The sequence below is a fragment of the Glycine soja genome, chromosome 12 (genome assembly GCF_004193775.1).
Source record: "Glycine soja cultivar W05 chromosome 12, ASM419377v2, whole genome shotgun sequence".
Lineage (NCBI taxonomy): Eukaryota > Viridiplantae > Streptophyta > Magnoliopsida > Fabales > Fabaceae > Glycine > Glycine soja.
The window spans coordinates 44,445,206-44,462,321 of record NC_041013.1 but is presented as its reverse complement, the minus strand read 5'-3'; the positions used below and the strand labels follow the sequence as shown (position 1 = coordinate 44,462,321).

Genomic DNA, 17,116 nt, shown 5'->3' with positions numbered 1-17,116 from the left:
AAAAATCATAGAGGTTACCTTCAAATTTTAAAGGGCAAGACAAAACAGAGTGATTGCTGGAAGGACCATTTGTGAAGTCTAGGAGAATGACTCGAAACAATTTTATTGCGAATGATAGAAAACAAATTAAGCATCCTGAACTTACGTGTCTACTCATATGTAATGTGATATATGCACTATACATCAAGTCAATTTAGTATCACAAGTCCGATCTTTGTTATAAATTAGCCATTTTCTTAGCAAAATGCTTAAGAACCCATCTAGAGTTTCATAAGCTGGATTAGACATTCTATACTATGAATCCTCACTGTCACACATCATCAATCCTCAAAAAATGTGAATTTCCTAACATAGTTCTATAATCCAATTATGACATTCTATAATCCTAATTTTTTCCTATGCACACCCCCTTCTACGCAACAAAAACCAATCCTCAAGACCTAAATATCATGAGTTTGAATAGTGGTTTAGGTTGTAAAAACAACAGTAAGGGACTAGTGTTTTTTTTTTTTTCTCATATGTCTCTTCCTTTAAAGGCAATCCTAATTGAAGCACGTCAGACACTAAATATGGGTGTCTCTCCTCGAAGTGGAGATTTAAACCTTGTTTCACTATGTTGTGAAAGACTAATCCCTTCTCTAAATCCAACCCCATTGGTAGGTACTAGTGTTTTAGTCTCATTATTACTGGTTCTTAATATTTTTAAATTATAAATTATTTTACCACATCTTTAATCCACATAAGTATCACATCATTTGTTCACATTAGTATGAAAATAACACATAATCAACTAAACAATGATCAATAGCCAACGAGACTAAAATTAAGTAATTTTAAAAATTGAATGAAATTAAAAATAAAGAAACTAAAATTAGGAATTAAAAATTATAGGAGGAAAAAAATTTAATTTAGCCTAATTCTAAAATGATTTATAATTGCATATTTTTTTACTAAATTTGGTTTATAATATTTCTATTCTTTAACCAATTTTTTTTTCAATACCTCCCTTTTAGAATAATTAAATTTATTTAAAGATAATTTTTTTTATAGAAATATACTGTTATATATTTTATTAAATTTTGTTTTGTAACAACATTTTTTATATTTTGTTGTCTTGAAAGTTTTGTCGGTTCAACTTTTGATTTGATATTTACAGTATTAATGTAAAATTGAATTAGAGGTGGTGGTGCAGTAAAATTAGAAAAAGGAAAGATATATTTGAGAATTAGGAAAGAGAGGCGAGGCTTGACTGTTTGCGACTTGCAGAGATCTGTCTACATCATATTTGGTAAGCTCCCCTTCCACACAACGCAATTCATTGAACTTGACCGCCATACATACCATAGGAATAAGAATATAATAATCAACTTGCTCTGCTGCTTTTCATTTCTTTTCCTCTCTCTCTCTCTCTGTTCTGCTCTTGTCCTGCTTTTCCATCCATGTGAGTTTCATTCACAACGACTATATTATATTTTATAATTTGCTTTAATTTTCTTAAGGGTTACCACATGTGTTTAAGAGCTAGGTGGTCGATTCAATCTGGATAACCTGTTTGTTGTTCTTAATTGTCCCAAGGGCAAGGTGTGTCCTTCAGAGGGCATCCCTTTTATGCTGAGGAAGACCATTGTTTGAACTCTCTATCTCTTCGTTTACATTCATTGTGGGATAGGATTGCCTTCATGCCTTTTCTATGCACAGGAATACACAACTTTTGTTCCATTTTTCATTCACAGATGGTTCCATGTTGCATTTATGCTCCATTTTAGTTTATGCCAGGAGACTATGTCTGACGTATAAGCTTTATCAAATACATGGGCCCTGCTTCATACATTGTTATGAGTTCTGCACCACATATTTGACTCTACTATATTGCCTTCTTAGGATCTTTGCATATAATGTTCACAACGTTGTTATTGTTGCGTGTTTGTCCTTAGGAATCATTTCTTAATTTATGTCTTGATTTGATATTGTAATAAATTTGAATTATGATCAGATCATAGGTGATAGATGATTTATTAATCTCTAATTTTTCTCCCTGATTGTGGCAGATTTAGTTTCCTCTTTGGGACTAATTCTGTCTATAAACCAGTGGCTGTCATTAAAAAAGAATAAGAGAAATTAAATTTTTCCTTTGCTATTCTTATAGTCATAAATAAGGAAAACAAAGCTTAACAAGTGGTTATCTAGAAGCTCTGAGTGAGTATCGGTGTTATGTCTTAGGCTGCATTTTAAACTAAAAATCCCAACAGTAGCCTAGAGTTGTATTAATTAAAATATATTTGTTTTCATTTCTCATATCTTTCTCTATGTTAAAATGATCTAGAGTTATATTATTCATCATGAATTTGGGCTTATTTTATTGATCATAAATCTTGTGATTCATGATACGATTCGATACATAGGCTTTCCGATACATATTTTGTGTTCCAATTCAACTACCATGATCCTAAGCCTCAAGAAATTCTTTCATTTGGTAAAGCCAAGGAGGTTGAAAGTTTTCAGCAGTGTGAAATATATGCAGTTATATGGTGTATTCAGTTGGTGAGGAATGATTGCATCTTTATGTTTCAGAACTTGTTTTGGAATGAGATTGTCTTCTAGCCTCTATCTTGTTCTCCTGTGGTTCTTTTGAGGGAGTTTTCATTTATCATATGGAGAGAGGCTGGAGAGCTGGACAGCTTTGCTGAATTTTTAATTTGTTTTGGAGGATATTTTATCCTCCCCTTGTTTCAGTTTGTCTTCTCTCATAAAATATCATTTTCTGTTTTAAGAAGACTTGAAACTTTTAATGTAGTATAACCAGTAGTACTCTGTCATGAATCAACTATCCTAAAAGCTTATACTATTAAGTGAACTTGAATGGTTTTATATTGCATCTCTGAAAGGCCCCTCACACAAGAGCCCTTTGGGATTAAAACTTGGATTATGCACAACTTTTCCATCTAGTTTGTTGTTTTCGTCTGTTCCATTCCCTTCTATCTGATGCTTGACTTTTCCATCTTTTGATGTAGTTATGTGAAAAAGGAAAAATTGCCTGAGGTGGTTCAATCACTATGGAATCCTGCAATTGTATTGACCCACAAGTGCCAGCTGATGACTTATTGATGAAATACCAATATATCTCTGATTTCTTCATTGCCCTTGCTTATTTCTCAATCCCTTTGGAGCTTATCTACTTTGTTAAGAAATCAGCAGTATTTCCATATAGATGGGTCCTTGTTCAGTTTGGTGCTTTTATAGTTTTATGTGGAGCAACACATCTAATTAATTTATGGACCTTTAGAATTCATTCAAGAACTGTGGCTGTTGTAATGACCACTGCTAAGGTTTTAACTGCTGTGGTATCATGTGCAACTGCCCTCATGCTGGTACATATTATTCCTGATTTATTAAGTGTTAAAACTAGGGAATTATTTTTGAAGAACAAGGCTGCAGAGCTTGATAGAGAAATGGGCCTGATTCGCACACAAGAAGAAACTGGTCGACATGTTAGGATGTTGACTCATGAGATTAGAAGCACTCTTGATAGACACACAATATTGAAAACGACTCTTGTTGAATTAGGTAGAACTTTGGCACTAGAGGAATGTGCGTTATGGATGCCAACACGAACTGGTTTGGAGCTTCAACTCTCTTACACATTGCGACAGCAGAACCCAGTTGGATACACAGTACCCATTCATCTTCCTGTTATCAATCAAGTATTTAGTAGCAACAGGGCAGTAAAAATTTCACCTAATTGTCCAGTTGCTAGATTACGACCTTATGCTGGAAAATACATGCCTGGGGCAGTAGTAGCTGTTCGAGTTCCTCTCCTACATCTTTCTAATTTCCAAATATATGATTGGCCTGAGGTTTCAACAAGAAGTTATGCTTTGATGGTTTTGATGCTTCCATCAGATAGTGCTAGACAATGGCATGTGCACGAGTTAGAACTGGTTGAGGTAGTTGCTGACCAGGTTAGCAATATTCCATTTTATTCAGTTGCCTTTCTAGCACATTTCATTTCCATCTTACATGTCTTTCTATTAGTCCCAATTATTTTACATAGATATATTTGTCATTCATTACTTTTTAGCTATGTTTCTAGATTTTTGAATTGTGACAAAGTGATTTTTTTTAAAATATTTTTATGTTACTATTTCTAATAGATGAGTGTAAGGTTTTTGATAGATTGTATTTTCATGTATGGTTCTCTGTTCAATGTGTTATGTTTATTCATTTTTATAAATGACTAAATTCTTTCTTTCTTGCAAATATAAAGTGATTTTTGATACATTTATTAAAAAATGAACTTTATTCTGTCTGTTCCATGTAAACAACATAGTTTTGTGAATTGAATTGTAAATTAACTTCCTAAAGATGGATTGCAAGTTGTGTTTGTTTTCTAAATTTAGATGAATGTGTACCACCTTTCAATGTTGAACAGGTATGGTAATTGAACTAATTTTTTTAAATAGCCTAATGTCATTGATTGATTCTGTCATGAGCCAACTCTCCCATAAGCTTTAGCTGTTAGGTGAAGGCATGTTAATGGTTTTCTATTATATTTTTAACACGCCCCTTCTCACGAGCCCTTTGGGCTTGAAGCATGGACAATGCACAGACCCAACTACCTTGTGCCTATTTTTTTATCTTAAATATGATTGCACAGCAAGGATTGAACTCTAGACTACTCATAGTAAAGAGATTCTGATACCATGTAATGAACTAACTCTCCCAAAACCTTTAGCAGTTAGGTGAATACACATGAACGGTTTTATATTATATTTCTAAATTATTCTGTAGCTAACCCAACCTAATTCATTATAAAAAGCTGGTGGTGGCTGTTGATTTAATTATTAAATGATGTTCTATGGCATAGTGAAACATTGGACATAAAAATATGTTTGTGGGAACCATCAGTATTTGTACTGCATTAGTCGATCATTTGAATATACCTTCAAATTACCCATGACAATTGTCTCCTACATTAGGTAGCTGTTGCTCTTTCACATGCTGCAATCTTAGAAGAGTCAATGAGGGCAAGGGATCAGCTCATCGAGCAGAATGTTGCATTAGATCTAGCAAGAAGAGAAGCAGAAACTGCAATTCGTGCTCGTAATGACTTTTTGGCAGTTATGAACCATGAGATGAGAACTCCCATGCATGCAGTTATTGCACTCTCTTCATTACTACAGGAAACAGATTTGACAGCTGAGCAACGACTGATGGTGGAGACAATATTGAAAAGCAGCAATTTGTTGGCTACCCTCATCAATGACGTTTTGGATCTTTCACGGCTTGAAGATGGCAGTCTTCAACTTGAAGCAGCAACATTTAACCTCCATTCTTTGTTCAGAGAGGTGAAATTTCATGCCAAATCCTGATATTTAATCATATTAGTCCGACTTCTAGCTAATGATCTTGAGTTTCTTTAAAAGCTTGATGTTGATCTGTTATCCTGATTGCAGGTCCTTAACTTGATTAAGCCTGTTGCATCTGTTAAAAAGTTATCACTCACTTCACATGTAGCCTCAGATTTGCCAATGTATGCCATTGGTGATGAAAAACGTCTCATGCAAACTATTCTGAATGTTGTTGGTAATGCTGTGAAGTTCTCAAAAGAGGGTTGCATTTCCATCACTGCTTTCGTTGCAAAGCCTGAATCCTTTAGAGATGCTAGAATTCCTGACTTTCTTCCAGTGCCAAGTGATAACCACTTTTATTTGCGAGTACAGGTTTGTTTCTTCAAGCTTAGTTAATAATCTTCTTCCTTGTGGTATTGTGTCCTCTGTTATCTGACTACAATGATGGAATTTAATTTTTTACTCATCATAGGTAAAAGATTCAGGATCAGGAATTAATCCACAAGATATCCCGAAGTTATTCACTAAGTTTGCACAAAACCAATCATTAACAAGAAATCCTGCTGGAAGTGGACTTGGCCTGGCAATTTGTAGGAGGTACTATATTCTTGTATGTTTACTGTCTTAACTAGGATGTGAAGCACAGTTATTTATATGCTATTCCTTGGAACATTGCAAAATTGGAATCAGGTTCTTTTTAGAATTCCTATTTGAGATTTTTCAGTTGATTATGTACTGTTTTCTTAAATTGTGAGCAGGTTCGTAAATCTTATGGAAGGGCATATTTGGGTTGAAAGCGAAGGTATTGGTAAAGGATGTACAGTCACTTTTATTGTAAAACTTGGAATCCCAGACCGATCAAATGAATTTAAGCTACCTTTTGTACCTAAAGTACCAGGAAATCATGGATCTACAAACTTTGCTGGGCTCAAAGTTCTTGTCATGGATGACAATGGGTCAGTTGCATAGGCTTTATTTTTGTACCTTCTGTTCTGATATATGTTTCTATATCATTTACTTACTAAGTAAAACATTAGAATTTTGGGATAGCATACAAAAGCAAACTTAGGTTGTTTACTTATAACTGATTGTGAAACTTGTACTGTAGGGTTAGCAGGACAGTAACAAAAGGACTTCTTATGCATTTAGGATGTGATGTAACAACTGCAAGCTCAAGTGAAGAATGTCTGCGTGTTGTTTCTCTGGAACATGAAGTGGTCTTCATGGATGTTTGTACAGGGTTAGATGGTTATGAACTTGCAGTCCGTATACATGAGAAGTTTACGAAGCATCAAGATAGACCACTGATAGTTGCTCTTACTGGAAACACCAAAAAGGTAACAAAAGAGAACTGTATGAGGGTTGGTATGGATGGCCTTATATTGAAACCTGTTTCTGTTGACAAAATGAGGGGTGTTTTATCAGAACTATTGGAGCGCCGAGTTCTGTTCGAAAGTGTTTAACCTGTTAGATTGTTGTACATAGCTATATCAAATTTGGAGAAGAGCACAAACTTATGAAGCAATGAGGCAATTGACATTAGTTGTCATCCTTTTTGCTGTTTTGAGATCCCGGCAAAAGGAACAACGATTGAGTCTGCGTTGTTAAATAATTTTTTGTGAACACAAGTTCGTATATGTTGTGTATTCTGCATTTTATAGCAGACTTTCGATGTTTTGCAATGGCGGTAAAATTGCATTTATACTGTCCTAGACTGTTTTGATTAATTGATTTAAGTTTAATTACTTGTTAGATCTCTATACCTGTATAGTCTTTGTTTTAGTCTCTACATTCAAAATATTTGGTTTAGCCCCTACGCATATGTACCTCCGTTCCTATGGATAAGACTTTTTTCATTTTAGTTTTTGTCCCTCTTTATAAGATTATCTTCTAAAAATTCAGTGCATTAATTATTTCTATCCTATAATATTCTTAATTAATTGCAATATTCTTTCTCCGAACATTAATTACTCAATGGTGAGAATTAATTAAGTGAAGAGAGAAATGAAGATAATTTTCAAAAAATAATATAAATAATTGATAAATTTAATGTGATTAATTAAATTATTTTTTTATAGGATGTGAATTAGTTAAAATAATTTTATATATAGAGATGGAGATAATCTTGAGAATCAAACTTTTTATTGTATAAAGAGTATTTTAAGAACCTTTGACTAATTACATGCATAGTAATAAAATTGAAGTAATAAATACATTAATGATGATAGAGATTAAAGTAATAAAAATATTTTTAAAAAATAAAAGAAGTATCTTTCTTTAATATTAAGAGTAATTTTGAAAAAATATATAAATTTAGGATAAATTTAAAAACACTAACTAAATGGAAGTTATTGTGAACTAATAAAGTTTAACTTGAATAGAATATATGAGTTGTTATAAACATCTTGATACTAAAAAATCTTAGGGGAAAAATATTTAACTTGTTGTAAGATGCAACAAGGAAGAGGATTCTGAGCAAATCTACCGTGATTCATGATGGTCCACGACAAGCAAATCTGGCGGTAGCACCTGCAAGGATTACAATGATCAAGTCAGAATGTGTATGAAAGAATAATGAATGAGTGATGTTATCCATACATGATAAAAATTCTCATATTTATAGTTGTATTTGGCAGGAAAAGTCACTTAATCCATTAGGTTCCCTTGTAAGGTCTTGCGGCCGTGTGCGTTTGGGTATCCAATTACTTGAGTCTGGTTGTTATTCTAATTTCACGTTGAGTGCTGGTGCGGATTTTACCTTTTAAGTTTCATATTCCTTAGGTAGCTTAATTTTAGCTTGGGGTTAATAGGGAAAGTCGACATGATCTCCATAACATAACTATTTTTTTTTTTAAATCGTGATGAATTAGTCAATTTGATTTTATAAAAAGAACTGGATGAAGTATCTTTTGCTTGCCATGTTGAAGTGATGAAATCTCTAATTTTCCATAAATGCAGAAAACTAGCTTACTGTTCTTGTTTCTAACTTTCTAAACTTACATAAATTGATAATCTTGACCTATATTGATTGCTCTAATTACTAATCATCTCTATTTTTCTGTTTATGCTTTATTAACTAACTTAGAGCATATACAATAAGAGCTTAATGGGTTGTTTGAAAAAAAATAGATTATTTTATGTTATATGTGATTTTAAATGGTTTAAAATTGAAAAGAATTATATAAGCAATTATTATTTATGAGTTGTTTAACTTTGTATTAAATATAGAAGAAAGAAATAGAATATTTACAAGTTAAGCAACTTATTAATAAAAACATTCATAGACGAAAAAATTAATTAATTAAAAACTGATGTGACATAAAGGGGATTGCTTATATAAATACCATTGAATATGTTATTAATGATCTTGGCCTAGATTGTTTTAATTTATCTCCCGATTTTAGAAATTTCATATCTCCTCCATGGATGTGATTTTATTTTGTTTTTATATATATATTTTTAGTAAAAAATTTACTATAATTAAAATTTAAATGTTTGCTCAAATATTGTTGAATTCTGTTTCACTCTCAATTCCATCCCATTTTTTCTCTTTACTTTGTAAGTGGGTTTGATTTTAGAGTTTAATAATACTTATGTATTAGTGTCATTTAATCCTAAATTATTATTTTAATTAAATTTAATAATTTTCTTAAAAATTAACAAACTTATTATATATAATTAGGTGTGATCTGATGATTTTATAAAAAATTTTATACTAGTGTATAATTCTTTTTCTCTTGATTTTAACATTTGGAAACTAAATTTCAAAACTATTTGGAAACATCATACATGATTTTAGTATATTTTTAGATGTTTGATTTCATTTTATGAAATTGATTATGCATCTAAAATTAATTCTAAGTTGAAACAATTAAGATAACTTTTGAATAGAATAAAAAAAGTATACATTAAAGTGTTACTATTAATTTACTTTTATTATAAAAATATTATAAAAGTATTAAATTTTCTGCTTATATTATATGATTATGCAAAGGCTGGTTAATGTTGATTCTCTTGCGGTGTCTGGTGATTGGAATTCCATATGGAAACTTAATGTCCCTGCTCCAAGGGTGAAGATGTTTTTGTGGCGTGCTTGTAGAGGATGTCTCCCAACTAGAGTAAACTTACGTAGTCGTGGAGTAGATTGCTCAATAAGGTGATGTAAATGTGTGTGCTGATGAACTTGGAGTGTTGCAGCCACATAAATCTCAAATACAAAATTCTGATGTTGCGTTTGCGGAATTACTTTTCAAAATGATAGACTCAACAGAAGCCATATCAAAGGAGAGAGCTGCTATGGAGCCTATGTTGGAGGAGAATTCGGTTACTGACACCACGGTGGTTCATCATGACGGAGACATGTTTATCCAAGACTGGTCCAAAGCGAAAAATTTAGATCGTGACATAAACCAACCGCAGCAAAGGATACTTCAAGATCGCTGGTCTCCCCCACAAGAAGATAATTTTAAATTTAACATCGATGCTTCCTTTTATTCTGAGGAGAGAACTGCACTGCTATGGGTGCTTGCTTTCGAACAGTTTGGGTAGATTCACAGCTGCAATTTCTTGCAAAATTATTCCATGTCTTGGTGAAGCATAGACTCTTTGGAATGCTTTAAAGTAATAGATGTGATCTTTCAAATGGATAACTGTTCTGGACAGAATAGCTAAGACCTCACCAGATGAGTCATAAACCTTCAATTTAGGTCTTGTGAGGAAATTAATAAGGCAATGGTGTTGCTCCTGCTTCCAGTATCCCATAATTCTCACGTAAACAAACAAATACATTCCAACTAACATTCCACAATCAAAATCCGACACTTTTCAAGACAATGTTCCTGTATTTTTGTATTGATTCATCATTTAAAAAATTATAATGTTAAAAAATGATTTTAAAGAAGGTGAGTATTTTTTATAAATTAAAAGTATAATTATAATTATAATTTTTTAAAAAAATTATTCATCAATCTAATTTAACTATAATATTATTTAATAAATGTAAAAAAATTATTTATATGTTATATAAAATGAGTATTTTTTTTAGACTTAATTTAATTTAGAAGTTTATTAACGAAATTTTGTCGCATATGTTTTCAAATTGTAATATCACAATATACTATTAAATATATTAGTTGTGCTGTTTAATAGGACAAAATTTTGTATAAAAAATAAATTATATGACAAACATGTCACGGCAAATAGAGATGACCAGATTCACTATCATTTTGACAAATACTAAATTTAATTGTGTATTTTCATATGGCATTACATGTTCAGAAACAAAATAAGCAAAGAAAAATAAAAAAACAATGGGGAAAACTTAGCGTGTCCTCTGATGCACAGAAGACAGAAGAGAAGTGAGTGAGAGAATGTTTAAGAAGGCGGTGGAGGCGAAATCTCACCAGAGGTTGTCTGGTGCGGACAGGAAGAAGCTGAGACGAAGCATTAAGCAAAAATTCCAAAGGGTTTCTGATTCCGACTTAGATGCCTTGCTTCCTCCCAAGGTAAATAACTCATCGATTCATTCATGTTTCTTTGTTTTCATATACACACACACTGAAGAATTAAACAGGCTGAGATTACAGTAGCCAAGCTTCAAAACCGCGTCCATGTATATGCTGTGGAGGGAGGCTTTCCAATGTTTTTCGATGTTGATGGCCGCGGCTCAGACATTTTTCCTACAGGTTTTGCTTCCATTTCTTTTTGCTAAAAAATTATGACTGAGTTCTAATAATAATTAGTAAGATGATTGGATGCAGTTTATGCACTGTGGATGGTCCCTGAGCTACTGCCAGTTTTCGTGCTGAAGGGTGGCGAGGTATCCCGGTTCGTTATCGGAGGAGCAGACTTGATGTTCCCTGGTATAATTGTGCCTCCTGATGGTCTTCCTTCCTTTCGGGCTGGGGAACCTTGGGCCGCCAAGGTACCTGGAAATCCTGCTCCCATCGCAGTACGTAACGCACATTGCTTCTTCGTATTGTATCGAGTTTAATTTCTATGCATTGTCAACGTAAAGACAAATTTATATTGTTAACCAATCAGAAACCAATCGTCAGGTTTTTAAGGGAGCTATTGTAAAAGTTAACAAACTTACTATAGATGGCTGTTTGTGGTTGGATTTGATGGCAATATAAAAAATGCTTTACATTGTCAGTGCATGCACTATTTAATATTGGGTCTTGCTAACCAAGGGCACTGGTTAGCATTTGCCTTTAAAATTTGTATTTGTTTCTATCATCAAAATTTCCATAGGTTGCATGTCAGCTCAAAATTCATTGCTTCTCTTGAAGGTTGGGAGTACCACAATGAGCAGCGCTGAAGCATTAAAAGCTGGATTACGTGGAAAGGCACTGAGAATAACTCATTGCTATCGTGATTTGCTTTGGCAAGTTTAGCTAGAGACTGCCTGGTGATCCTTTTATTCAGTACAAGTAAACAAATTGAATCAATCTGCCTCATTGGATTTGCAGGGAAACTGCCGAGGGCCGTTGCGTGCCTAATGCAGGTTTTTTCGAAGATGTTGTCTTTGAGGATCCTTCTTTGTTACAAGCTTCTCATGATTCTGATTTGACTGAGGTTGCTGGTGAGACATCAATTGATCAGCAGAAAAACCCAAAAAGTGATGGATCGGAGGAATCTCTGGATGTAAATGAGTTGCAAACTGATTCTGCCCCTGCATTGGCAACACCAAATGGCGATGAAAATGATACCACAGCTGAAGTAACTGAAGGCGTGGCTGATTTGAAGTTACCGGATACTGTCTCTGCTAATGACCAAGATGACCAACTGACTCTATCAACTGCAGATGTAGATTCCTTGTTAGATAAGTGCCTTCTACAAGCTTTGCACACAACAGTGAAGGACAAAGACCTTCCCTTGCCTGGAAGCACGCTATGGTGGAATTTTCTCCCTCTTTTTCTCTTGGTTGACCTAGTTGAACCATTTGAAATAGATTGGCCAAAGAATCTAGCAAACCATGAATTTCAGTTGACAATTAAGTAGTGTAGCTTAGAGATTTAACAATGGCACCAAAATATGATCTCTGTGGAGTTCACTTTCAATTGGATGAGATCATGAAAACTTGGTAGTGATTTTTCAAGATCTCAATTTTTATTCTGAGCAGGGAATTTAAGCTAAATTTGAAAATTTAGCTCTGGGCATCAGTGCTGAAGAAATAAACAGTGAATATCTATTTGAAAAGATTTTAGCCGAGGGTCAAAAGTGTTAGTGTGTGAAAGAAAACTATTTCAATTAAGTTATAATAAATAACTTTCCATTTAATCAAGTTATTGTCATTTGAGGACAGCATAATATATTTGGTGATTATTCAAGTGCTTTGTCATTTGTATTCAACATTTTTTTCGGACTTAAATTCATTTCAGTTTGTATTAAATAATAATATACCAACTGACTTCAGGAATCTAATAATTATGTTTTTGGGCATTGCAGGTCAAACCATGTATTGCCATGTAGGCCTTCAGGAATCACTTTAAATATCAAGAAATCTTCCTACAAAAAGTTATCAAAGTGGTTACAAGCAAAATCCACCTCTGGCTTGGTTTGTCGGCTACTGCTTTCTTTTTACTTGGATGAGTATAATAGTAACAGAAGCTTGCTGATATTGACTGGAAAATCCTTAAATTGTTAAATGAATTATAAAATTAGAATCTAGAATGTGCCGAAGTAGGTCTCTGCCAGAGTGCATTGCCCTTATGTTTTCTTCTGTCAGGATGCACTCTTTAACGAAGCATTCTGACACTTTTTTTATCTCTTTAGATGAGTAACCTCTTAGCATGTTAGATATGTAAGCTGAGGCACTATGGTAAAGAAATAAGTTTGACAACATTTTTCTGTTGTAGATTTGTTTCATGAAGAATTGGAATGGAGATAGGAGATGCAAATATTAATTGGAAGTATATATAACAATCAGCATTATCCAAATTTATGACCATGAGCAGTGTTATTAATGTTGGATGGCGGAACATGGCAGAAGGCCGAAAATCCGCCATATAAGCATGCCATTGCACCTTATGGTGGGTTTTCCTTCATAAACTGCCTTTGGCGGTTGGCAAAAACTCTGCCACACCATTCCGCCATGGCCGCTATTTAACAACACTGACCATGAGAAAAGATTGGATAGAAAAATGGGGATTCAACATTCTAAATTTTCCTGTCTTACAAGCTTTTTTTTTTGAAGTTTTTGGTGAATGAATTGCTTTTGAAAGGGATCTCTGCTGAAATCAACTCAAGGAATGATTCTCAATTTGGGATGTTTCTTATAATGTTGCCTTTTTAATGTATTCAAGGTTGACTAGGCATTGGAAATTTTCAAGACTATTAATGTAGTTTATTAGGAAAAACCCAAGTCTCAAATACGACCAAGATAGAATATTTAAGTGAGGAGCAACCCTCACCCTATGAGCTAGTTGTTGGGGTTGAGTGGGCCAAAATCCATTTTCTAAGATAGTATCAGAGTCTATCCTAGATCCATTAACGGAACATCCACCAAGTCCAAAAGTGCTTGGATGTGAGGGGGTGTTTTGGGAAAAACTCAAATACCATATCGGCTAGAGATAGTGCCAAGATATAGTATATAAGTGGGGAGCAACCTTCACCCTATGAATTAACTTTTGGGGTTGAGTTAGGTTCAAACCCACATTCTAAGTTGGTATTAGAGCCTATCCTAGATCCATTTAAAGGACCACTAACCTTGTTATCCATGCACCAAGCCTAAAAGTGTTGGGCATAAAGGGTTGTATTGGAAAAAATCCAAATCCCACATTGGCTAGAGATATGACCAAGATAGTATATTTCAGTGAGGGGCAATTAGGCCTAAACCCACATTCTAAGATAGTGAAAGTTTATCCATGTATTCTTGTGAAATAAGTTGCATCATGGGGCAAACACAAGACTAAATTATGCATGATAATTATATGTCTATTTTATCATGAACAAAATGTATTGATGTTTTCAATTTTTACTGTGTGGTCCTTTTGATCATTTGTCTTCTACGAGTAAAACTTTCTGCAATGCTGTTTCTGATTCTTTTTTCATATATATTCATATTTGTACAGATATCAGTGAAAGAAGATAAGCACAAAGAGGAAGTAATGCTATTTTCAGTAAACCGAAAACATGCTGATTATTCATCCTTTAAGCCTGAAAAAAGGCGAGTGGAGAAAAGTGAGCAACACAGTGTTCAGTCTGCCAATGAAATTCGTTCATCCAAAACTCTTGAAGTGGCTGAAATCTACAAGCCAAGTGTACATGTCAATTCCATATTTTCACCTGTAGGAGCTGACACGGGGAAACTTTTTAGTGCTTCTGAAGCTACTGATATTGTCTTCAAATATGTTGAAAAAGAAAATCTTGTGAAACCAACAAATAAATCCGTTGTGGTTCTTGATGTAATATTATGTGATGCACTGTTCAAGGGGGCTATTAAAAAAGGAACAACATATCCTACAGAAATTCACAAGAAGGATTTAGGATCAACATTTGTGAGCCGTATGCAGCCTCACCATGTTGTGACAAGAGGGAATGAATCTGTAGTTTGTAAAGGTGCACTTAAAACAATTCAGTTATTGACAGAACGCCGGCAAGGCAACAAGAAGGTAACCAAACTCTCTGGTATGGAATCTTTTCTTATAGATGCTGAAGCATTGGCATCAGAACTGCAGAAGAAGTTTGCTTGCAGTACCACTGTTGCAGAACTACCAGGTATTTCTTGGTTGCATTGAAATTACAAGTTTTATTTTGGCGTGCGCTTTGTTATCCTCAAGAAATATGGGACTTACGAGCATATGAATGTCTTTGTTCCTAATGTCTGCTACATGTTGTTTTTCTTTGTTTAAACCCAATCTCATATTGTGGTGTCTGATTAATATATCTGCATTCATATAGAATATATGTTTTGATTTTATCTTTCCATGGTTGATAATAGAGAATATAGAACTACATTTTGGTCTCAAAGGTGGAAAGGGAAAGACATCAAATTTCTGTTGTTTAGTCTTCAGCATTCATATAGAATATATATTTTGGTTTTATCTCTCCGTGGTTGATAAAATGCCGATACCTGAAATTATAAAACTACATTTTGGTCTCAAAGGTGGAAAGAGAAAAGATATCAAATCTCTGATGTATAGTCCCCAGCTGTTAGATCTTCTTACTTTTCTTTATGTTGGTCTTGCCTTCTGATAAGTCAGATAGTCATTCTTTTTCACATTAACAAACATTTTAATGGTAATATGTATGAGCTAACATACTAATGAATAATGAGGAAACAAGGAAATAAAGGAATTATACCACCAAAGGATTTATTTATTTATAAAGAAACAAATTGAATTTTGATTAATATGAAAAATATAATTGATTGGGGAACTATTGCAAAGTGCGTTTTCCCTAAAACCTGGTTGTGTGGATTCTCATGTATCATAAATAATATTAAAATCATTGAAGTGGTACGGTCTGTATTTGCTTTGTAATCCCAGGTGGGTATATTTAATTCTATATATTTCATTACTCATTATCATATGGATTCTTGTAAATAAAGAAAAATGACAGTTTGAGGGTATTTATTTTCTGTTGCAAGCCGAAGTTGGCTATTGGAGGGTAGATAGTAAAGGCTCATATGGGAAACTAAACTGATTTAGTAATGGTACTTGTGGGGGGAGCTTATGCAGTAAGTGTGACCACTGACCACTATGATCTCTTTTGAGTTTATAGATCTATTTTGATAAATGTCAGTTTCCTTCTCAATGTAACAAACTCAACACAAAACCAGGGATTAGGCTTGCATGGGAAACTAAGCTGATTTAATATGGTATTTGTGGGGGAGCTTGTGCAGTAAGTGTGACCACTGACCATTATGATCTCTTCTGAGTTCATAGGTCTATTTTGATAAATGTGTCAGTTTCCTTCTGAATGTAACAAACTCAACACAAAACCAGGGATTAGGTTTGCTTGGGTAAAATCTTAATGTTCTTTTATTTGCTCTTACATATTCTTTTCATCCTTCTGTGTTAGCAGAGTAGGAATAAGGTGAACTAACAGCGAGTGTATACATTTCCTTGTTTATTTCATCAAAATTTTGGTTGGAAAATGGATTGGGGAAGATGTGACGACTACACCCTTCAACATTCATGGTTCTGACTTTCTAGTTAAAAATAATAAAATGATACTATAAGTTTATTATATTATCTATCTAAAATTCTAAAGCATTTGTTTGCAGGTAAGAAAGGGCATGAGGTTTTGGTTCAAGGAGGAGTTATCGATGACTTAGCTAGGCATTTGATTGAACAATATGGAGTTCCAAAGAGATACATTGAAGTTCTTGATAAAACCAAGAAATGAGCTACATACAATGTGTGTGTGTGTTTTTTTTATTATGTAACGCTGATGGGAGTGCTTTACTTAGATGCCGAGAGATGTGTATGTTCTGTACTTTTCTTACACTGGTTTATTGGGTTGAGTTGAATATAAAAGGAGTGAGCAATGAAAGGAATGGACAAAGCACAAAATGTTCTTTCCAATTCAAAAAATTGTTGTTTTCAAGTTTATTGTTAAACTCTGAATGGAGGAAATCACCATTCCGATCAGTTGAGGCAGCATTCACACTTTCTCACTATACGAAAGCAATAGACTCTATGATGCATGGATACGATGCGTCATTTCTTAAAAATATAGGATACGCATTTTGATTTCCGTGTTTGGTGATTATTCTATTTTTCTTTTGTTAGAGTTAAAACCTGATGAACTTAACTATCATA

At 33.7% G+C, this 17,116-nt stretch overlaps 2 protein-coding genes across 6 annotated transcripts; both read left to right on the top strand.

Annotated features, from left to right (window-relative positions):
* The first annotated feature begins 1,234 nt into the window (after positions 1-1,234).
* Positions 1,235-7,209, top strand: LOC114379222 (ethylene receptor-like). Of its 4 annotated transcripts, none has more exons than XM_028337842.1 (7): positions 1,235-1,288; positions 3,012-3,959; positions 4,977-5,345; positions 5,454-5,720; positions 5,821-5,945; positions 6,107-6,304; positions 6,457-6,811. In XM_028337842.1, exons 2-7 carry the CDS (start codon positions 3,054-3,056, stop codon positions 6,809-6,811), a joined length of 2,220 nt encoding a protein of 739 aa, XP_028193643.1. In that variant the 5' UTR covers positions 1,235-1,288; positions 3,012-3,053. The 4 variants fall into 4 exon arrangements, with proteins under 4 accessions (XP_028193643.1, XP_028193642.1, XP_028193644.1 ...); XM_028337841.1 differs by lacking the exon at positions 1,235-1,288 and adding an exon at positions 1,316-1,441; XM_028337843.1 differs by lacking the exon at positions 1,235-1,288 and having other exon boundaries at positions 1,493-3,959; positions 6,107-6,150; positions 6,241-6,304; positions 6,457-7,209.
* Positions 7,210-10,608: 3,399 nt separating this feature from the next.
* LOC114380113 (eukaryotic translation initiation factor 2D-like) lies at positions 10,609-16,974 on the top strand. Of its 2 annotated transcripts, none has more exons than XM_028339047.1 (8): positions 10,609-10,852; positions 10,921-11,032; positions 11,108-11,298; positions 11,639-11,733; positions 11,819-12,244; positions 12,798-12,906; positions 14,423-15,068; positions 16,579-16,974. In XM_028339047.1, the coding sequence occupies exons 1-8, from the start codon at positions 10,718-10,720 to the stop codon at positions 16,698-16,700; spliced, it is 1,836 nt and encodes a 611-aa protein (XP_028194848.1). In that variant the 5' UTR covers positions 10,609-10,717; the 3' UTR covers positions 16,701-16,974. The 2 variants fall into 2 exon arrangements, with proteins under 2 accessions (XP_028194848.1, XP_028194849.1); XM_028339048.1 differs by having other exon boundaries at positions 10,712-10,852; positions 10,934-11,032.
* Positions 16,975-17,116: the final 142 nt, after the last annotated feature.

What these genes read in the sequence shown, in the direction of transcription:
- LOC114379222 (XM_028337840.1), top strand. Translation starts at nt 3,054, where the DNA reads ATGGAATCCTGCAATTGTATTGACCCACAAGTGCCAGCTGATGACTTA. An exon ending in TTGAGGTAGTTGCTGACCAG is followed by an intron (nt 3,960 to 4,976) that starts GTTAGCAATATT and finishes CTCCTACATTAG; the next exon opens with GTAGCTGTTGCTCTTTCACA. An exon ending in CTTGTCATGGATGACAATGG is followed by an intron (nt 6,305 to 6,456) that starts GTCAGTTGCATA and finishes CTTGTACTGTAG; the next exon opens with GGTTAGCAGGACAGTAACAA.
- LOC114380113 (XM_028339047.1), top strand. Translation starts at nt 10,718, where the DNA reads ATGTTTAAGAAGGCGGTGGAGGCGAAATCTCACCAGAGGTTGTCTGGT. An exon ending in TGCTATCGTGATTTGCTTTG is followed by an intron (nt 11,734 to 11,818) that starts GCAAGTTTAGCT and finishes TTGGATTTGCAG; the next exon opens with GGAAACTGCCGAGGGCCGTT. An exon ending in CACTGTTGCAGAACTACCAG is followed by an intron (nt 15,069 to 16,578) that starts GTATTTCTTGGT and finishes ATTTGTTTGCAG; the next exon opens with GTAAGAAAGGGCATGAGGTT.